Below are 22718 nucleotides of genomic sequence, written 5' to 3'. Positions count from 1 at the left end.
TGCAGCAAATTTTAGGTCAGCTTCCGTCTTTTAAGTCTGTTTGAAATATGAGCTCGTGTAACCATCTGATCAATGGCTAAACACATTTTGTGTTGTCTGATGCCCCATCATGTCCAGACACAAACAGCAAACATATTTGCAAACTTCGTGATCAATTGAACAGATTTGGTGAGCGTGTAGAAGAGGGGGTGTAATTCACCAAATTGGGCACTAGGGGGTATCACAACTTCACAGTGCGCGCACCAGTGCAGGTGGCCCAACTGGATCTGGAACCGCCAGTTCTATTAATATTTGCCAGCAGAGCTATAAAATGTCTGATCTGGTGTTTTATGATATTTATTACTGTAACAATCCAGCCTTTATAATAGGTCAAAGTTAGTACAAACATGGCAATCAAAAAAGTTAAAGTGTAATGGTCAACTATATCAGTGTTTTGCGTTGAACATGAGCCCCCCCAATTAAAGACCAACAAATGGGACGTTACTGGAGGTGTATTAATAGTGCAATAAACAGTTTAACTGCAACATGTCTCCAGCTTGGAGATGTCCTGCAGTCCACAGCCTCAGGTTTCCTCAAGAGATGATTTATTAACAATTACTCCTTAATAAAAATTTGGAGCAAGATCCACAACCGGATTTAACAGCTGCAAAAATACTTATCTTGAAATTAAATTCCTAAAAAAAATTCAGTTGAAGCTCAGCAGAAATTAATTTTCCCGAGATCCGACTAAAAAAACCAAAAAACATAAAAAATACAGGGAAAAGTACTAAGTGTCCAAAAAAGTTCCTTCAGATCTTTTTTTTTTTTTTTTAAATCTTTGCCTCGCATTTATAAATGTTTTAAATGAAAGTGAAAGTCTTAACTAGCCCTATAGAAGCTACTTTTACCAATATAAGGTGCTATTAGAGGTTATTCATGACTGAACTCTCTTAAAGTTGGCCTCCTTCTATGTCAACATCGTGTGAACCCAATAATTTGAAGTGGACACCCAATTACTGTCCCCTTCCTCTGCCTGAGTCTGCTCCCTTATGTCAGGCCCTTCATTCAATGGAGCTGGATATCCATCTCCAGTGTACGGTTGCCCCGCTGTGCTCACTCCAGGCCTCTTCAGGCGTCTCCAGCCTTACCTCCATCACACGCCTGATTACACTGAAAATGTGAGCCTGACCGGGACTAAACAAACAAGAAGAATAGCGACACAGATCCACCTAATGGTCACCATTTAATTCCATTCAGGCACTCTCTATTATGCCCGTATGGTCTTTGAGGAGTGGATTAGAGGAAGCCTCAATGACAAAGGTCAGAGGGCCGAGCAGACACTCCCACACCTCGGTGACCTGCTCTGATCCCACGACCCCGCCATCAGCCGCCCCTGGCTCCGCTCTCGCTCTCCCCGCTGGTTAACTGGCTTTGTCCCGGCTCGTTTTCTGCCGCATCACTCAGACCCACGTCGGCCAGGAGAGCAGAAGCCCAGGGGGTGATCCAGATATGACACCTTTAATAAAAAATAACAAGCTTTACAGCTTAAAAAGATGAGTGCTGTTGTAAAACTCCACAGGAACTAAGGTATTCAGGTTAATATCAAAATTACTGGTCTCACATGGTCTTTAAGCTTGTTTGTATTTTAAATAAATTAAATCATATATTTCAGCATTACCGACAGCACCAACAGGCTCAGTAAGCATTGTGATTATTATGATTATTATTTTGATCATTAGGATTATTAGGATTGCTATGATTATTAGGATTGTGGTTATTATTGTAAATTATTTAAATCAGGCCATGTTAACAAAACATACAGCAACTATTTTTTCACATTTTCTGATGATTTTTCTGCATCTTACTTCAACCTGATCAACAGATCAGATTCTTTTAAAAAAACAGTTGTAATAAACTCTAGCCATCCATCCATCCATCCATCCATCCATCATCCATCCATCCATCCATCCATCTGAATGTGTTAGCATTCATTAGCTTAGCACTTAAATAACGTGATGAGATGAGAAACAACCGGGCGTCGCTGCACACAGAAGAGGGGATTTTAAACCAGACGGCCTCCAATCTGATCCGTGAGGCTCGGTGATTTCACACGGGCCCTCCTGGTTTGGATTTTACATCTTTGTATTGTCCAAAGGTGTTGAATGACAAACGCAGACACGGCATTGATGCATGGCCGTACGCCCCCCCCCCCATCCTCTCACACTCACACTATTGGAGGGGGGGTCGAAGTATAATTCCAGAGTTCAGGTTTCACTCTGCGGTCATTGCGGGAGGAGGGAAGGGCGAGGGAAGGTGGGGATTGTGGGAACCGTGTGAGGATAAAGAGCAGAGAGGGAATCCTGTGGTTTAGCCCTGATCACTCCCAAATGCATCTTTCTCTTTCTTGTTATCCCGTGTCTGTCTGCCCTGCTCTGACGGTTTAATCCGCCGCCTCCTCCTCGACGATCCTGGTACAGGGAGAAAGCCAGCAGGACGGGGACGGCGGATGATTGGAGGCTCAGCGCCCTACACCGGCAGAAATGTAATTAAAAACTCACGGCTAATTGGCTTTTTCCATGATAAAGCACAATCTTCTCATACATAAGTGAGAGTCCCTCGTTGCCACGGGCCTGCCCCACAGGAAAGCAAACATAGGAGCTCACGCATTCCCTTTGTTGTGCGCGTTTTGGGGAGCTAATCATCTTAAGTTTAATCTGAATTCGCAACTGTGCCATTGTTGCCAGGATGGCCGCACTTCAGTCTTTGAGGACAGCCAATGAGGCTCGAGCCGCCGACAAATAGAGTATTTTTGGCTTTTTTGGTTGTTTTTTTGGCACCATATGGGTTCTTGTTCCATTGTGGCGTTCCCCAAAGCCCTGACATATCACTTCATTAGTTTGCCAGTTTTCCTATGTTACTTCAATGCTGCTATAGGTTGGCCCACCTGTGCTAACAGCGACGGAGGATCAATCTTAATTCGCCAACCTTTCCTGCTTCTATTGATTGGACCTGCGTAGCCTAGATTCTCTATTCTCTGGACAGAAGTGGAGGGAACTTGGAAAAGGTCACTCGAGCGGAGTGAGATCCTCTGTTGTCTGACGGGTGTGTCTCCGTGGTGACCTCTCCCAGCTACCAACAAAAGTCCCTGCTCGCAGCTCAGACGTCACCATTAGAGCTCAAAGTCCACATTACTGCCCTCGGGCGCAATCACTGGCCAGACAGCTCACTGGCCTGCACACAAAGCGCCGGCCGCGCCCTCGTGGCGGCAGACGTCCGGCGCTGGGATTGGTCGACCCGGTCGCCGACGGTGGCCTGCGCCGGGTCTGACAGCAGAGAGGTGTGGACTTCAACAGAGACAAAGGGCACTCTGGGACGTGGAACAGATATCCAGCCGCTGGAGGGACTACAGCGCAGTGTTCTGCCATGTATCACCTTACCTTGTATAATTGGGCCCATACGAGCACCAAATGGCGCTTGCTGCGGCGCCAAAGGCAGAGTTTGCTGGGACGGGAGGGGGTGGGGGGGGACGTTGCTCGTCACCTGTACCGTCGTTCTTTTTGTTTGGACTCTCTCTGGAGTAAAACGGACAAACCGACTCATCTGTGCTGGAGCGGCTTCTGTCTTCACTTCCTCCTTATTGCCTGTAACACAATGGTAATTGGTCGGGGTGGGCGTATGTGCATCTGGCGCTACACCCCTCCACCGTAGCCACCACCCCCCGCTCCACCTCTTCATCTCCCCAGCCCCCCACCCTGTTGAAAGCTCATTAAAAGACCTGCTGTTAATGAGCTAGAGGGATCACGGAGCATCGTTGTCATTGGGGGGGGCAAAGATGCTGTTGCAGAGGTTTGAGGCCCTTAAAATGGAGTCAGCAATTATCCCACCCCCTCGACACTCCCACCCCTGCCTCGAAACATGCCCGCCAACAACAACCAAACCGCCACTCCCCCCAAATTTGTATCCTGAGAAACTTTTTGCATCCCGCGTCCCATCATGGTAGACGGGACTGGTGTGACAACAGGCTGGATGAGCTGGAGCTACACTCGGAATGCACACACACACACACACACACACACACACACACACACACACACACACACACACACACACACACACACACACACACACACACACACACACACACACACACACTCTGCTGGAATGGCGCACAGCGGGTAACATCACAAGGATGTAAACAAGGAGCGAGGGTCCCTCATCCAAACGCTGGCATTAAATATTAATAACTTGGCACCGATTGTGGTCCTCAGAGGAACGACCCGTGAGGAACGTCCTCCTGGTGAGAACGGGTACTGAAAATAGTTCCCAAAGCTTTGTTGTGCCTTTGAAAAAGAAGAAACAAAACATGCACGGAGAAGCGGCTGCAGCCAGGAAGTGCACAGGGGGGGAGGGAATGAACACGCCACACAGAAACAATTTCACCTCACTTGTTTATTGAGGCACCTCAATTACAAAACGGTGTCATGTTTACAAAGACGGCAAAGCGGTACAGCTCCACGATAGCCAGTGTTCAGCGCCAAGGAGACAATGCTACAGAAACCAAAGGCAGTTCATATCAACAACAACGACGACAACAACAACAAGCAGAGCAACAGCCAGAATGTCAATGTACAGATTATTATTATCCCTGAACGGTCAGACGGCGCTCGTTCCTCACACACGTGGAAATTTCCCTGACAAAGTAGAAAACTTAGAGCGACACAGAGTTGGAGCTTCACCCGACACCTCGATCCCACCGGGAGACAAAATAACGGACTTTTTAAAAACAAAACAAAAAAATCCTAACGCAATGGCCTGCTTTATGATGCACAAATTGAGGGTCAAAAGGTTGGGAGTGGTGGGGGGACCTGAGCGCGCTCACGCCAGAAACTCACCCAAGTGCTTGTTTCCGATGGCTAGCTACAGCAGCGGAACGGCATTTTTTTCCTTTTTTTTCTGTTTTACAGCCACCGACATGCAGCATTCATAAATTAGAATAATTCAAATATAGTCGAGGAAAAACAACAAAAGGAGCGGCTGCATAAAACATGCATGAGCTCGGAGCAGTCGGCTACTTTACAAATGTAAACAGTGAAAGAGAAGAATCACCATCACAATAGATACAAATAGAGAACATATTCATATACACCCGTTTCACGTAAGGTAAAACCGCCGTTTTATGCATAGAAAAAAAACAGAACTGAAGCAGAACCTGAAAGTCTTATTCACAATAATTAAAAACAAAATAATTAAAAAAAAACCCACGTCCATACATACATACTGTCACAAAGTCAGGAGCACAACCTGGGCTGGCCACGTGAGCCTTGTAAACATTATTGTTAAGTGACAAGTGTTGTGAAAACCAAGCGCCCTTAAAACGAGGAGTCTGAGAAACTGCAGACGGACAATGTTTGGAATGGTTTCACCCTCGTGTCTTTAGTCTTTAAAAGGTCTTCTGGGAAAGAAAACCGGCAACGGCTCCTCAGGACGGGGACTTTTGTCCGTCTGCCGAGGCTGAAAATACAACAACACTCTTCTCCTCTGAGGCTTTTTTTCGGGGTGGGGGTAATCCTCTCTTTATGCTGCCTGACAGTTAGTGCCTGCCTCCACCTGGCCGCCGGGTCACCAGAGCGATAAATCACTCGTCTTTCGCACTCTGCAGCACGGTGATCGGTTTCCTATGTCGGCTGTGGACTGTGGCAGTTCACTTCCTGTTCACGAGCTCTGGTAATCTCCCTGCTGAATGTCACGGCCTTGTTTTGCTCTGCGGTGTGACGAAAAAAAAAAAAAAAAAAAAAAACCTGTAGGAACTTAGTTTCAGCCGGTGGCTTTTGCAGGCGACCAGCCAACGGCTGCTTCAGCAAACTAAATTCCAGTTTAACTTGACTGTCAGTTTGTGCGAAGGGGCAAGTTGGTGAATTTGAAAAGGGCTATATGGATCCTACAGCGCCACCATACGACGAGCCTCTCGGGTCGTTCACGGCGCAGTCGTCAAAGTTGAGGCCGGCTCGCCGCCGCTCGCCTCTGCAACGTCCCCCGCCGTCGCCGACCCCGGAGGCTCCCCCGCAGCCTGGCTTCGGCTGCCCTCCACCTCCAGGGTCTTCACCGCGTCGCTCTGCATTTGGTTTCCCATCCCCGTCTGGCCCAAACCGGCCTCGTCCTCCTCCATTTTCACCACCACGGCTGCCGCTTCCTCCTCGGCTTTGACGGCGGCCAGGGCGGCGACGGCGCCGGTCTGCACGTACGTGCCGATGCTGGCGTGGCTCAAGCTGTGAACCTTTTTGAGGTGCTTCTCCAGAGTGGCGTAGACGGTGAAGGGCACCGCGCACAGCTGGCACAGGAAGGAGGCCTTCCCTCCCTGGGCGCCGTGGGTCTTCATGTGGCGAGTCAGCTTTGAGCTCTGCGCGCAGGCGTAGTTGCAGAGCCCGCAGCGGTACGGCCTCTCGCCCGTGTGACTGCGGCGGTGCACCGTCAGGTTGCTGCTGTTGCGGAACTGCTTGCCGCAGAACTCGCAAGCTTCGTCTTTCTTCTTTTTCCCGGTCGACCCGGTGGCGGGCACGGCGAGCCCCGCACTCCCTCCCGCGCTCCTCCTCTCGTTCTCTCGCTGCCACTCCTGCACGGCCTCGCTGAGCGTGGCGGAGCTCCACTCCGTTTCCCTCTCCATCATCTCGCCCCTGTCGTTCTCCCACTCTCCCGCTCCTCTCGCCCTGTCGCCCATCTCCGGACGCTTGGGGGTGCAGTTGCCGCTGGCGATGCCGCTCTCGCCGGTCTCGCCGCTTTCCAGCGAGCCCTCCGAAGGGCTGGCACAGGGCGAGGTGTGCTGCGGGTCCCCGTGCCCCTCCGTCTCCTCCTCCCCCCCACCCTCTCTCTGCCGCTGGAACATCCTCAGCAGCTCCTGGTCTGACAGTCTAACCTGGGGAGTCCGCAGCATCAGGCCTGAAGCGATGGACGGGTGTTTGGGGAGGCTCAGGTCCAGCTCAGGAGGGCCCTGGCCTCTCACTTCCACCTCACCCATTTCCTTCCCCACCATCCCAAGTGGCTGCATTTGAAGCCGTCCTCTCATCCCCTGTCTCACATTGTCCTCCACTGCCAACGTCTCCATCACCTCGTAGCCATCTCCTCCCCCTCCTGGGACTTTATGATGGCCCCGTATGTGACGGGCCAGCTGGCCGCTTTGGGCGAAGGCCTGCCCGCACACGCCGCAGTGATAGGGCCTATCGCAGGTGTGAGTCCGGCGGTGGGCGGACAAGGCGCGCAAGGACTGAAAGGTCTGGTCGCACAGCTCGCAGTGGAAGTTGGCCGGGACCGCGGTGGCCTGAGGGAACGTCAGGGCTGCGGGTGGAGACGAGGATGGGGACGGCATTACGCCTCCGGGGGAGCTTCCCGTTTGGCTGCCGCTGCCCTCGGCCAGCTCCCTGAGCCGCAGGGAAAAGTTTAACGCCTGCATGGAGGAGGAGGAGGAGGAGGAGGCCGTGGTAGTGGTCTGTGATTGTCGGGATCGACCGGGGTGCAGGGGAGAGGGCTGAAAGGCTGAGGCAAGAGCTTGGCTCAGGTGGCGAGGGTCCAGAATGGCGGCGGCGGGCTTCTGCCCCTTAAGTCCTCCTCTCCTACCTCTCCTGTCGACCCCGGCATCCTCTTGGTAGATGCTGAGCTCGTGAGCATGCTGCGCGTGCTGCAAGAGCACCCAGGCAGAGGGAAACACGGCTTCGCACTGTTGGCAGGCGAAATGGGAGGGCTCCCTGGTGGCTGGAAGACAAGACGGACAAAAGTGAGCAGTTCCGATCAAAACAGATGCCGATAAAAAGTATCTTCACAGAGTCAGGTGATGCGTCCGCGAGCAACTTTGGTCAATTCCCGTGTTGCCATCTGTCAAGACTTTGTCTTCGTTAAGTGCTAAATATGCCCAACAAACCTCAATCTTTACCTCGAATGGAGCGTTTGGAGCAGAATAAAAAAAAAATCAAAAACTCAGAGGTTTAAAGCAAATGTTTGTTTGTTTTTTACTCTGAAGGCCGATGAACATCCCATCATGGATGCAGGATGAGACGGAGACGTAACGAAAAACAAAACATGTAAAGTGCACCGAAAAGTGTGGTGCAAAGCAGGACAGTGTAGGGGGGGGGTTGGGGGTGTCGTGTCATAAAGTACATCTGGAGATATTTTTATACCAGGATAGCTTTGTCTCCTAACCGAGAGCCGCTCTCCAATTAAGCTGCAAATTGCTAATTAGCAGAACGTAGAAAATGAACACTTTATGCAAATGAGGCTCTGACTCAGCCTGCTTGACAAATGAGGCCTTTCTGCATAAATCAAAATTGGAGAGAAGATCCCCAAATTGAGGGTGAAAACAGTTCTTTTTCAGAGAGGTTCAAAGCCCACTGCTATAAGCCTCTTTCATGTTTCCTCAAGTCAAATCCTTCTGTATTTTACTTTTGGGGGGGGGGGGGGTTGAAGATGAAAACGAGAGCAACTGTTACTCTCTCTCCCTCCCCGACTATCTCCGTCTGGAGAGGAGCTGCAGCGTTCCGTCCTTTAACCTAGCCTGAGGAAAAACCCGGGAGAAGTTGAGACACTCCTTTATTTTTGGTTTTTGTTTTAAAAAGTGGGCGACAAGCGTGGGGGTGGGAGAGAGAGAATGTGTGGGTGAGAAGAGATAGGTAGGTCACAGCTCAGGAGATAAAAGGAAAGCGAGATACGAAGATTATAATGTAGAACGATTGGCGGGGGGGGGAGCAAATATGTGTCGCCCCTTTGGATTTGTACTTGAGACCCATCCTCCAACCTCGACTCTCACCCCCAAAAAAGACCTTCCAAATCTTTCCCTGAGGGGGGGTGGATGAGTCGAGAGGGCTGGGGTGGGGGGGCTTTGTCTCAGGGTCCTGGAGTGAAACACAATACCCAGCCGGTTTCTCTTTCCTCCCCTCTCTCTCTCCCTGCTTTTTTTTTGTGTGTGTGTGTGTGTGTGTGTGCAAGGATTCCCATTTGGCCTGGGGTAGCACTTGAATATTAAGCAGAAGCAATAACTACTAATTAAAAATGCAGATTGGCTGGGAGCACTAACGAGCAGCAGGCAGAATCTCTTTTCCCTTGGGAGGCAGAGGGAGGGGAGAAGAGAGGAGAAGGAGGCTGTGCGTGGTGGTGGGGGGGGGATTGAAAGAGGGCAAAGTGAAAGTGTGTTGAAGATGGGGGAAGAAAGAGGGGGCTGGTGGGGGGGGCTGTAGATGAGGAGAAAAAAAACAAACAAGGAGAATAAATAAAAAGGAATGAGACAGATGCACGCGGCACTTCAGTAATCCATCCCGCTCCCCTTCCTACCCCCATTTTCATGCCGCTTCTCTCCCCAATAGAGAGCAGAGGCGGAGGGCCTTTCTGTTGTGGGATAACTGCTCTCTCACTTTCAGTCATCTCAGAAGCTCCAACCCCCCCCCTGAAAATCACCACTCAAGTAAAACAGGACTTCCTTTTGCTCGCACGGCTGCAGGGTGTCCAATTAAAACTGGCCCCTTTTTTTGCTTCTTTAACAACGAACTATGTCAGAAACGACCAAACCTGGGCAGACGACCGACCCTGGTGCAGCAATAAAAATACACCCCATCCAAGCCTTTCTTTGTAACCCTTTAAATTCAGCGCATATGCTCGCGCCTTTGGCTTATCGACAACACAGTAAAAAGAGACCGACGAGCGGGTGTGCGGACGAACGGAAATGGCTCGCGCGCGTCTCCCCCTCCTTCGCGAGCGTTACCAGAGGAAGGAACTGCTAAAGTGTGAGGGAGAGTTTCTAGAGGTGCAAAAAAATGAAACGCTGGTGGCGCTTTGAGTGTGAGCGGAGATGCTCGAGATCTAAAAACGGATAGAAATAACCCTCCTGCTGTTCAGCTTGGGTGTCCTGTAGGCAGGCTGACAAACAGGAGGATGTTGGAGACAGAAAATATGAATGTGTGGGGAATAAGCCGCCACAGCAAGAGAGTCCCGGGAGCTGGGACAGACTGGCCCTGGGCAGAACAGTGGGAGACGGCGGAGGAGCCGCGCATGATGCAACGTCCTCCTTCGCAGCGCCATGGCAGCGAGATGCATAAACACGGCTCCTCAGACCGTTTCACGCCGCCTGGTTTCGACCAGCCCCGCCCACCCCTTGGAAAAGGCCGTCGCTGTATCTCCCGCCCTGGGTTTTAGAAATCTCCATTGTCCAGGCCTGGGTGGGTGACGGAAGGGAGAAACATGTTTACTGGCCCCTTCCACCTCTGAGACTGACAGGCAGGGAGGGCAGAAGCAGCTCTGGAGCTCAGTTGCTCGGCGGGGGCCCTCGGGGACCCCCCGGTGCCCTCCAAATGCTCCTGACACCTATCCTTTCCACACAATTAACCTGTGCGTCACTAACTCGCGCAGGTCTGCTAATGGCAACGGCTAGCTAATGAGCAGCACTCAGGGGTGGGGAAGGGGGGAAAGTGTGGGGGGTTGTTAAATTAAGACGATGGTGGTTGAAAAAAAAAATAAAAACAAAAAACAGAGTCACTAATTAGCAACCTGCCCTCTTTATTCTCTCTCTGCTCACCTGTTCGACAGAGCTCTGCCTTCGTGCCGGGCTCCTCCCCCCATCCCCCCCTCCTCAGCTCGATGAAGCCCGGCACCGGCTCGGCGTCGGGGACACCCTCGGCGTGGTTGGCAGGTGAGGGCGGGGTGGCACTGGCGTGGCGGGCTCGGTTGTGAGCGCGGCAGTCGCCTTGTTTGTGCTGGATGAAAGCCAGGATGTGGGCAAGGGGGAAGGACTGGCTGCACTGCCCGCAGGTCAGAAGGTCGCGGTCCTCGCCGAGCGCCGGGACCGGCGGCGGAGCCGGGGGAAGAGGAGGAGGAGCAGGAGGGAGAAGAGTCTGGTCATCTTCGGTGCCTGGTGAAAGGAAAATGGAGCGTCACACACAAGATCATATCTGAAGATATTAATCACTTTGAAAACACTAAGGTCAACAGGTTGTGGAAATAAAAGGCCAAAAAGGAGTGCAGCCGAAACGGATACAACTTTAATGGCACAGATGGGTCACATCTCCCTCAAACACGTCAACGCCCGCTCACAGGATGAGCGAAGTGACCTCAGATCTGCTCGAGGCGTTAAACAGGACAGTCAGACAGAAAAAAACGTTGCACCTCCGACAGCACAACAGCCAGACGCGGAGTCAAAGTGTCAGTTTCGCTTGTGCGTTCTAATGATGCCAAACGACTCAGTCAAAACTGACCACTTCCTTTACCCAACCCAGATACAACCTGCCACGCTCTGCTGGAGAGGGGGGGGGGGCAAACGCCGACGCTCCGACTGGAGTGCCTTCATCTGCAGTTACAAATTGCCGTAGAAGCCACAAGTTTCTCAACAGGAAGTGGATTGCAAGAAAAAAAGAAGAGAGAAAGCTAAAGGTGTCTGAGATAAGAGCAGGGTATTGTGAGTGTTTACAGGAAGCCTCGTCCGATGGTAACTTGACAGGTCCTCGGTGGCTGCTGAAAGAGGTGGACAGCACGACCCGGCCTATTTTTCTAATGGAACTTTCCTCAGGTATAAAAAGAAGGGAGGGAGGGGGGAGGAGGGTCACTGGGTTGTTGCTCAACGCGGTCACAGGCACACCTTGATGCCTGTACATGATCCACCTGCCCAGACTAGGCCGGCTACCATACAGGACAGGTAGAGACAACAACAGTCTGAAGTCGGATCGCACCAGTTGTTTCTGGGAAAAAAAAAATGCCACCTTTCCTGTTTCAGGCTGCGTAATTTGTGCAGACTTGCAAGGCGCGGTCGGACACACACGCGCGCACACACACACACACACACACAAAGATTGACTCAAGGCCTGTGGTCACAGGGGCAGACACGCACTACTGGTCCCACGATGAGAACTTCAACAAAACAAGCTCAATTGTCTTATTTTAGTTCCTTTTTCACACTGTCCCTATTCTGTTTTAAATTTCACCTCCATCTGCTGCAATTTGCTCTTACTCAACTGACCATGACAATTAAAAACATTCACTCCCTCCCCCCACCACCATACGCAGCGGACCCCTGTCGTGGCACCCCCATCCCAGACGCACAGGTAAACCGTCCCATAGAAACCACTGAGGAACTTTAGTGTTAAGCTGGAAACCTTAATCATCGTGTTCGGACCTGTAGCCTCCGAGCACAGCGTGCCAGTAAACCGGTCCTTCACCACTGTAGTTAAGAGCACACATCAGGACAAACATGACAGGGAAACGATGATCCCTTTTATAAATATTTGCCTTTGCATTAGGCAGAAAGGAATTTAAAAGAGCATCCCTGTGAGCGGGGTCAGCGAGTCTAAAAAAGGACTCGTCGCTGTGTTACGCTTTACGCGCGCTTGTAAATAAGAAGAATCGTCATACACGATCGGACAATTAGCGCCGGTGCGCCTCCAGTCCATGGGAGGACCGGGTACAGCAACTGAGCTGCGACTTTCACACAATCACGGCCGTCAGTTAAGACAGAAGTCTCCCGCACATCGCGCCTTACCTTGAATTGCACTCAGGTGCTGCGGTCTGCTTCCAAGTTTGCGCCTGGACATCGCGCTTGGCACCGTCCTCGGTCCCAAACAGCTTTCAGGAAACCTTTGGATGCAAACGTGGGCCCAGCTGCTCCTTCTCCACTAAGTTGACTGACGCGAGCGGACTAGGAAGACTGGCAGCAGGCCCCTTGCCTGGACTCGCACTGACGGCTGCGTTCAAGTTCACGCTTCTTCCCCCGCAGAGGGCAGAACGGGGCATGGACGTCTATAGGCGCCGCCCGCCCCTCTCCCGCGACCCTGACCCCGCCCTCAGAACGTTACACGCTCTAGTCACACATTTATCATTAAAAACATGTTCAGAAAGCTTTAAACCCGTTTCGACCAATAATATCATTAACCACAAATCAATTACCGCGGTCCTCCCGCTGCTCGGGAGCGCAGTGCAGCTAAGGTTTATTTTCCATGGCGAGCCTTGAAAACCACGCGGCAGCTGACAAAGATTATGATTCTCCAGTGCTGACTCATATAGCCACAAAGAGACAACGAAACAAAGAAAATAATAAACTTAATTAAGAGCAAAGTTCTCCGACGCGCCAGCTGACCACTCCTTTGTCGCCACCTGCTGTTGGAAACTGAGAACTGCACCGACGACCAACAGGGGCGATTCAGATTTAGTAAAGGCGCCATAAAATCAAGACCGCGAGAAAACATATTTTCAAATTTCGTTTTATTTGGTTTGCATTTGATCATTCACATTAACGAGAACAAAAATGTTGGCAGAGTACGGTACAAAAGAGTCAGTCTATACAATTAATGTGCTGTTAGCTTCCCAAAAGCCACAAGGATGCGAGTAAATGAGCTGTCCATAACGGATGATTTCGAGACAGACTGTGATAACAGGTGAGTTTTGATGTTATTCGCTCCAGATTTTAGTGACGACTTCATGCACAGGAAACCGGAGACTTATTTACAGTTCCTTTGCGTGATAAAGCAGAAATGAAAACGGCAGATCAAACGCTCCTGGGCTGAATCAATCAGCTGTGTAGTTAGTCAAACTAGTATCTGTCAGAAGATGCTATTCTGCTGAGAATGAGGGGAAAAAAGAAAACCAGATGTGTTTCAGACAGCCAGTCACTTCATACACCCACAGAACCTTTAGTACTGCGGCGAGGAACACGTCCAGGTCTTCTGCAGCTCAGTACCGAGAGTACGGACTCCGTGACCGCGATCGAGATCGAGATCGAGACCGAGATCTAGATCGAGATCTCCTGCAAAATAGGGAAAATACATTAGGACGCGAGCACAGATCAGAGAATCGAGTGTCCATTTCTTCCCGAAACTTCAGTTTTCTAAAAGCAACGTTTCACTTCAGGTTTAAACTTCTGTATTTAAAGACATCGTGTGCAGCCAGTCCACACTTAGAATATCCAACTTCTCTTCAAACAAGAGGCTCGTTGAGTCGCCTATGGCGCCTCCAAAGCAAATAACCCCATCTGCTGCTGTTCTTGATTAAACCGAGCGATCAAATAGGTTTGAGTGAGTTTATTTCAAAATCCTGGTGACAAACTACTGAAGTTAAGGGCTGCAGCTGTTGTGCTCCCAAAGCTCTGCAGCTGTAACCATATCGCTGGTGTTGTAACCAAATAGGCCGACTGACGACGTCCTGCTCTGCTCCTCCAGGCTGAAGGCGCCTAATTAACCAACGGTCAGATCCAACCGGTTAGCAAAATGACAGCAATATATTTAAATCGCCATCAAACAATCCAAAGTTGACAAATGGCTGCCCTCACTGGTACCAGTGCCTTTAGGCCGACTCTTAACTGATTGGCAACGGCAGCTAATTAAGTTTATTTGGGCCTCAGGCGTTCTTTGTCTTGTCCATGTTCCTCCAACAAGAGAGTCCTCTGACGCTACCTAAACCAGCCGGGCTGGTTCACTTTTACTTAACTCAACTGTCGCATCTTCAATCAATAAAGAGTCTCAAAAGAAATGTGATTTATCTCTGTACGATTTCCCAGGAACGTATCGACAGCAGCAGATGTGTGTTGCGCCTGGTGTTAGAAGGTGCGCTCGTGTGTCGGGGCTGCGTGGATTCTCTCTCACGTACCTCCGGGAAGAGCTGCGTTCTCGGCCTGAGGGATGGAGAGCAGAGGAGCGAGTCAACAGCGTGTCAGGACACCTCAAACTGCTACAGCACCAACTGAAGCCGGTAACTGACGGAGGGGCCTCCGATCCCAGTCCTCCAGGGCCCATTCCAGCCGGGTTTTCCATCCTACTGGGCAGAAAACCGTTTCCCCCCGAGGACAGCGGCCTACGCTCACCCAGGAGGAGAGAAACCTGGCTGGATCCGGCCCTCGGGGACTGGGTTCGGACACCCCTACAGTAAACGAACGCCGCGTTTCCACGGGTACCAACTCCAGCACAAATCGACAGAGGCTCTCCACAAAGGGGCACCGAGCCGGCACCGTTATGCTAATGTTGGTCGGTTAATGGTCCGATTGGCCAGGGGATCGACAGCAAACTAGCTTAAAAGGATGTTTTTGCCTCTCTTTTGTGCCGTGTGTGTACTTGAGTGTGTGTTTCCAGTAAAGGCAGCTTGGATTTTGCACGTTGTAAAGAATCTGCATTTGACCTGTGTGAGAGTTTCAGGCCTCTGTCGCCGCGGTGTCATGGAAGACCCACTGTGTTGAGGCAAACCGATACTATACAGTGGAAAGGCGCCTCTAACGAGAAACCGATGAGTCGTTTTATGATCGTAAAGATTTACCGTATTTGGAAGGAGAAGGTGAAGAACTCTGGCGGCCATATTGTCTTTCCCATTCGTCTCTCTCTTTTTCACGTCTCTCACGCTCCCTAAACAAAGTTTGTGGGTGAAATGATGGGACAATGGTTGACGTGGCGTGCCCACACACACACACACACACACACACACAGATTCTTACTTCATGCGCATTTTGCGTGCCATGGCCCGTAGCTCTCCTTCGCGCTCCTGTAAAATAAATACAGTTTTGAGAGGAAATAGGGCCCCAGAGGTAACATTTCTATCTGGACAAAACATCGGGGAGGGGGGGGGGGGGGCTACACTACAATCACACCTGTCGTTTGTGTTCCTGTTGTTGGATCTTTGCCTGGGCTGCCTTTTTATCCGCCTTGCCTGCAAAATAAAGGCTTATTCAGAGATCCGTATTCTGCTAAGGCCAAAACGAGGTTTCATTATAACTCACACTGCTTGTTGAGCGCCTTCTGCATTCGTAACTTGAGCCGCTCCTGTGGGGTCATCTTGGACTGCAGGCGACACATTTGAATTAGCGCATACTTTCGCTGAATGCCAAGCATGTGTGTGTGCGAGTGCGTGTGCGTGTGTGTGTAAAGGAAGAGAAAAAGGCTGAAAACGAGGAACAAAAAAAGTCTGTGTTGCTGTATATTCTGTCAACCTCACCCTTACATCAAGTTAGCTAAAGAAAGAAAGATTAGGTGTGTGATGTCGCGGTGGGATCAGGGCTGTCAAAAACAGGAGGAGACTGAAATAAGGACAAGTTCAGGTCCGGTTAGTTTAGAAAGAGCCCAGGGCTTTTTGTGACTGACACGCCCCATCGCTGGGCCGTTTAAACCTGGTCAGGCAAGAAAAACTGCAGGTCACAACACTGAAGGCAGTTTTAACAGAAGATAACAAAATCTTCGCCATTTGCCTACTAGGACACATGCAAATCCTCCCTAGTTTATGTCAGCCATTTGCTGAAAATATGGTCTGGTTTAAAACAGCAACGAGCCTGAAATACCATACACGGGCCATCTCAGGTTTCTGTCTCTAAAAACAAAACATTTATGGAAATGTGTCATCAATACGACACGGACGTAACCGACAAAAACGAAGCCCAGTTATTGTAACCGTCGACCTACAAAAGAAAATCCCCAAATGTCCAGCATGTCTGTGCATATGTAGAGATACAAGCACGACCCGAACACAAGGCCTCTAAATGTCCACAGATTCGTTCGTCGTAAGTCCAGTTTTATCCGTTTTTTCCCTTAAACGCTTCAGAACTCAAAACAACAATGGCTTCTACATCCCAGCGTGTTGGACAACGCTGTCAGCCTGTCAGGGATGAGGGAGGCGTAGACTTTAGCAAGAAACCCAGCGAGAACAAATTCTTACTGACTTTGGCAGCTCCCGTCTCTTTACCACCCGCAGTTTCAGGCCTGGATCAAAGAAAAAGGAAAGGTGATTAGTTCTGTCACAAATTACACCGGAAGACAAAAGGTCACTATTTCCTTCATTTGGTTGCAACACCGCTGTAAGGATGCTAGCATTAGCAACACAGTGATCCGTGTGTAGTTTACACTGCAGGCCTGCTAAATACTTTGGAATTGTGAGGACTAAAAATCTCAAGAGCTAAAAAAGAAAAACAGAATTATCTATCGGGTTATTCTGTCCCACGCGGGCGTCGTACTTTCTCAGCTTGTCACAGACGGTGATGGCAGAGGGCTGGGCTCCTCTGTGAGGAGGGGAGGGACTGTGGTTAGCACGATTCAGGGACTGTGGGGGGCTGCGGCTGCGGCTGTCGCTGTCTCCGCGCCTGTGGCTTCCACTGCTTCGACCCCTTCGCCGTGTCCCCTGTCGTGAGCTGGAACGTGATCTGCCAGTGAAAAAAATAAAGAGTCTAAAAAGTATAAATAAGGAAAAAAAAAACCTCCCAACAGAGGCTGAAGAGTAAACCTTGTTCTCCGGTGTGATGAGTATCGTCTCCTGTCTCGGTCCCGGTCTCTGGTCCTGCCTCGGTCGCTGGACCGGGACCGAGACCGTGTCCGGTCACGTCTCCTCCGCGATGCAGCCCCGCCCCTTCCACCAGAGTAAGACCTGGAGCGTCGCCTCGACCGCGAGCGCGTCCTCGACCGCCGGCCGTCCCTCCCTCCACGTCCGTGTCGGTTATGGCGGGACCGCGAGGACAAGCGAGAAGAGGACCGAGATGAGGAACTGGAGGAGGAGGAACGGCTGGAGGACGACCTCCGTCTCCTGGAGAAACCAGAACAAGCACATTTAGTAACGAGGCTAACCCAGCTCCTATCCTGCCTTTATACCCTGTTTTCAGGACTCTCACGCCACATTTATTAAGAGATAAGGTTATTATTTATCAATTCACATTGTGTTTATGTACATGAGGAGTGTGAAATCCCTCAGAACCACCTAGATTATAAAACGTAGGTCACCTCACCCACCAGAACAGTCTGAATTCATCAGTATTCTTCCTGCCTGCCACTGACATCAAACTGACTAAGAGAAAAGCAACTAACAGAAAAGCCAGAAAGATGGAAAGTTACCGACCGGGAGCCCCTGCTATGACCTGCAGAGTGCTGCAAGGTGGAGGAGGTGTGGCCAGAGTGAGCAGCAGAGGTTTGCGCCACCGCGGCCGCCGCCGCCGCCGCCGCCGCTGCAGCTTCATCATCGCTGCCTCCGAAACTGGTGATGAAGGTGATCTTCTCTGGACCGGGAGACCGAGACCGCGACCTTGAATCAGAGCTGGACTCCGACTCCGGGCTGAAAGAAACCAGGAAGACAGAATTGTAGTGCGGACACAGACGCAACATAACCGGACTGTGACGTGATCAGCTCACCGCTTGTAGGGATCGTACGTTGGGCTGTCTCTCCTCGCATAGCTGAAATATAAAGAGGCCATCATGAGTTGGAGTTACCCCAGTAACGGCAGCAAAAAGAGTCGTTTGATTCCTGGAAGAGAAGCTTGTGCAGCGAGGAACACGCGGTGGTCGTAGCAGAAAAGTGACGTCTCACCTCGGCGGGCTGATCTGTCTCCCTTTTAACCGCTTCTCTCGGAATTCTCTCCGTTGTCGGCGAGAGCGCCGGCCCTGCGGACATCAGACCTCAGTAAACACGCTCAGGACAGCGACGCCACACACTGATGGAGGGATGTGCCCTTACAGAATACATGGCCTTCTCTGCCTCCAGAGCCTTGGCGTGCTTGATGGCCTCCACCTCCTCCTTGTCTTTCCTCAGCATCCTGATCAACAAGAACTTTGCCATCATATTCTTACAAACTTGAATGCGACTTTATTTTAAAATACACCTCTAAGACCGGGAAAACCACTCAAACACAGTTTTACCTCACAAAATCTCCTTCGGCCATCCCGTATGAGGTTGCCATTTTGTTCACATCCAAGACCTGTTCCTGGTTCAGCTCATCCACATCCACCTCCACATCTGGGCATAAAACCAACATTGAACCGTCTACACGGCCCAGTTGTTGACCGAGGTCGACAATGTCCGGACAAAAGCACATTCTCACCGATATCTGGGATGCCCTCGTCCTCTTCGGACTCGCTGTTCTCCGAGTTGTCTTCATCTTTGTCTGACTGAGGTTCGGGTTCAGGCACAATCCCGTCTTCATAAGTGTAACCAATAGCGGCTCTTTTTTCAGCCAGTCTGCAGAGAAACAAGAAATAAGATGAACCAAAAACAAACCAGCGGAACCTTGTTGTGCGGGGAGGACAACAAAACAAGAAGGAAGGCGTACTTTTTCTTTTCTTCCTCGTTGGGCTTCTGAAGGCCACCGTAAAGTTCATCCAGGTAGATCTGGTATAAGCACTGCTCCTCCGAGACTGTGGAGGGACAACAGGGAGGAATATGGGAACAGTGCATTGATTCAAGCATAAACTGCTGCTGCGGATCCCGACAGATGTTTGTGTGAAATCGGCACCAGCGACAGCTGTCGTACTCACTGTTGGCAAAGTCATTCTGCACGAGGCCCCTGTAGCGCTCGTAATTGCACTTCCTCTCCTCCATGTCCTGCTCTGGGTTGCTGCATATGACAAAGCGTTGTTTAGGATTCACGAGAGCTCTTCCCATTGTTCTGAGCAAGTTCAAACACACAATCGCCCGCACAAGCTCTCCGATGTGGAATTAGCCAGATTTAGGACTCACGGCGTGTTGAGCAGCGGGGGCGTGTAGGTAGGGATGTAGTCCAGATGAGCCCTCACGTCGAACCTGTCAATCATGTTGTTGACATCTCCCTGCCACGGCATCCTTTTTGACAAAATAAAAAGCTCCAGTCTAACCAGCGCGCTCCCACAAACTCAGCTGTGTGTTAATACGTGCGTGTGCGTGTTCCCCCCTCACATGTTAATGGGGCTCTCTGCAGCCAGCGCCACAGCGGGGTCCAGATGTATTTTATAGGCTCGCCCATGAACCTGGAGGAACTGAGCAGGATCTTTTTTCTATTGGAAACAAAGAAAAAACAAAGGGATCAATGGGAACATCTACATTATATAGTTGAACCAGGGTCTCTTACAATCTTTTCGTAGTACTCCCGCCGACGCTCGCCTCGACGTTTGTAGTCTACCATCATGCCACGGAGCTTGCGCTCGTGTTTGCGGGCCTCCTGCCACATGACGGCTCCGCTTGGGGTGGGCGCACGGCGAGGCACGGCTGCTGTAAGCAGAAAAGGAGACAAGATCTTAATCAGAAAGAATCAAATGTAAGCACATGATGAAGATCTAACAGGCAACAGCTATAAAAAGGAGAGTCTGCAGTGTCTTTGTTCTACCCTTAACACATAGAATATCAGCAATTTTCTTTTCAGGCATGACTCTAAAAAGCCTTTTAACTAAAAGAAAACACAATAAAGCTGGCAAACTACTAACAGATCACAGACCAAGAGTATTTTTGATCAGATCTCAGTGACCAAAAAGAATATCAGGAGAACAGATATCAAGTTACAAAAAATATCTCTTGCTAGTACCAAAGCCTGTATGTTGTTGCAATGATTTACTCCTGATTTTAAATAGCATTAATTCCTTTTAGCATCACTTTCACCATTTTCATTAAGGTGCTACACAGCAGGAACCAGTCAGCGCACAGAAAGGGCGCTTTAACTATATTTGAATTGAATTGTTAAGAACGAACACTGACGCCTTGTCTTATTGTGTAAACACCTTGAAAATATAATTAAAAGAGGGTAATAAACTGGCAATTAATGGCATTGCTGCTCTGGTCACATGCACTTGTGTTTGATTACATGCTAACAAGTTGGAATAAAAAAAAATCGATTCTGTTTACTTTTGATGACCCGACACGCACGTTTGCCGTCGTGTCTTATGCCATCATGCTTCTTGTCATTTTAAATACCTAATAACGACATTATTAAGTTATTTGACATGACTCCAGCAAGTAATGGGGCTGCTGCGAGAGCTACGTTAGCATTGCTAATGCTAATCAACCGTTATCGCCAATTTCAACACTTTATCAAAATTAAAATTAGTGACCCGAGTTGTTTTCTTAGGAATAAGAATACTTTGTCAATTGTCGTGCAAAATAAATAATGCAGAAGTTACAAATGAGTTTCTTGCGGTTAGGTCTGGTAGCGCCTGCCCCACAGGCCTGCTGTTAGCCTGTTAGCGGACATTAGCTTGGTTGGGACAGAAACACGTACATGCCGCAGCCTTATAAACACCCACAAGTTAATGGGGCTGCACAAATGTTTTAACGCCAAGAACATTTCTCTACTATACCTGTTTTATTGTCACTCCACACACACTTGAGTTGGTTTTTGAACGACGTTACCGTCACACACCTCCTACCCGGTGTACATGTGTCGGTGCAACACCGGTCTCGACCTGCGGTGGCGCCATAGAGCTTCCCTGGTCTCACACACGCACGCTTACGCGCACACACGATCAAGTCGATCGCAAAGTCTGTCTGACTGAGTGACTGGCGGACAGCAAAACAACCTGTAAAGGTGTGAAGAGATTTTTCATGAAATGTCGAGCAATGTTGATCACGGGCAAATGAAGAGGTGATCCAATTTGGGTGATTCCGAAGGGCCTTCGACCCTTGATATTTGATCACTGATCATAACAGACCAATTTGTCATATAGCCCTGTTACTTTGTCACGCTGATTTCTGCGTTTGACATTTTTCATCATAATGTTATTCTTAAATCAACTCGGGATTTGTAATAAGGATGATGTGTAGCAATTTGGCCACAAGGTGTCGCTGTTTACTGTCCGAACACATTCGAGCATCTTGGAGTCCTGACACGCCTCATCCACAGCAATAGCAATCTTTAGAATGGTAATTATATCCTTATATCTGTGCTGCGTGTATTATGCATGTGGTAACATGATTACATATGAGTTATGTTCAGCATGAAGATTGAGTGGAGTGCAAACAGGCTGGAGAAGAGGCTGTGGATGACTCCTGTGGGGTATTTAAGGAGTCTGAAGGTGACAGCGAGCAGTGCGGCTGCCTGAGGCCGGTCCTGAGGCTGCTGCTCGGCTGTCCACACACCTGTGGAGGGGTGGGAGCTGTGGTCCCAGGTCACTGGGTGGAACACTCTCACAACTAGTCTTTCTTCTCTTTGAAGACGTTTCGCCTCCAGAAGGCTTCTTCAGTTCTGAACTCGCTGGGGGCAGAGGGTCCGTGTTTAGGAGGATCCTCCAGAAACACGACATACCAGTTCAGTTTAAACCCAAACTCTCAGACAGAGGCTGTTACACCTGAAGGACAAGACACCAAGACAAAGTAATGTTGTTTATGCTGTAAAGTGCCAGGAGGAATGCAAGGAACTGTACATTGGTGAAGCCAAACAACCTCTCCACAGAAGAACGGCACAACACAGACGCGCCACCTCTTCAGGTCAGGACTCAGCAGTCCACCTTCACTTATAGGAGAGCGGGCACTCCTCAGCCAAGTACGGGTACTGGCCAGAGACCGCTGGTTTGAGAGGGCTGTCAAGGAAGCCATCCTTAAACAGAGGTGGTGGGCTGAGGCACTTCCTATCGCCCACGTACAATGCAGTCCTCCACTCCCTCTAATAACAAACCGAACATTCACACCATTCCAGGAGACCCAGTGACTCACCACCATGTGAGCCAGCAGACAAAGGGGAGACACCTCAACCGAAACTAGGTGAACGACCCGACCAACGACCCTGCCAACGACTCTCAGGTGACCCCCCCGGATCATTAGCGTGCTAATTGTCCCCAGCGAGTTCAGAACTGAAGAAGCCTTCTGGATCGAAGGCGAAACGTCTTCAAAGAGAAGAAATACAGTCCAGTTGACAAAGAAAACTACCTTGGACATTTCTTTGAAGACAATCAGTGGCAATGCTTTCATCGCTGGAGATGCAACATTTAAATTCCATTGCAGCAAATGATCATTCAAGGGTTAAGCTTTTTTAAATTTTTAATCAGGCAGGTGTGCAAAAGCCCCGTAAATATGACGTCATGGGTGTTTGT

The 22718-nt window shown here is 49.9% G+C and overlaps 2 protein-coding genes across 3 annotated transcripts; both read right to left on the bottom strand.

Annotated features, from left to right (window-relative positions):
* Positions 1-4410: 4410 nt before the first annotated feature.
* Positions 4411-12740, bottom strand: znf296 (zinc finger protein 296). Its single transcript, XM_057049333.1, has 3 exons — positions 12482-12740; positions 10529-10861; positions 4411-7722 (listed from the first exon to the last, which is right to left on the bottom strand). Exons 1-3 carry the CDS (start codon positions 12531-12533, stop codon positions 5954-5956), a joined length of 2154 nt encoding a protein of 717 aa, XP_056905313.1. The 5' UTR covers positions 12534-12740; the 3' UTR covers positions 4411-5953.
* A 443-nt stretch (positions 12741-13183) lies between these two features.
* On the bottom strand, positions 13184-21111 carry clasrp (CLK4-associating serine/arginine rich protein). Of its 2 annotated transcripts, XM_057049334.1 has the most exons (21): positions 20991-21111; positions 19772-19911; positions 19600-19697; positions 19405-19506; positions 19203-19282; positions 18998-19082; positions 18770-18906; positions 18588-18684; positions 18406-18484; positions 18259-18332; positions 18084-18125; positions 17794-18006; positions 17188-17484; positions 16922-17107; positions 16631-16670; positions 15698-15758; positions 15569-15627; positions 15416-15462; positions 15241-15326; positions 14581-14605; positions 13184-13741 (listed from the first exon to the last, which is right to left on the bottom strand). In XM_057049334.1, the coding sequence occupies exons 2-21, from the start codon at positions 19868-19870 to the stop codon at positions 13669-13671; spliced, it is 1980 nt and encodes a 659-aa protein (XP_056905314.1). In that variant the 5' UTR covers positions 19871-19911; positions 20991-21111; the 3' UTR covers positions 13184-13668. The 2 variants fall into 2 exon arrangements, 1 of the variants encoding a protein (XP_056905314.1); XR_008952969.1 differs by lacking the exon at positions 13184-13741 and having other exon boundaries at positions 16627-16670.
* Positions 21112-22718: the final 1607 nt, after the last annotated feature.

Source organism: Takifugu flavidus, chromosome 12, assembly GCF_003711565.1.
Source record: "Takifugu flavidus isolate HTHZ2018 chromosome 12, ASM371156v2, whole genome shotgun sequence".
Taxonomy (NCBI): domain Eukaryota; kingdom Metazoa; phylum Chordata; class Actinopteri; order Tetraodontiformes; family Tetraodontidae; genus Takifugu; species Takifugu flavidus.
This window is presented reverse-complemented; position numbering and strand designations above follow the sequence as displayed.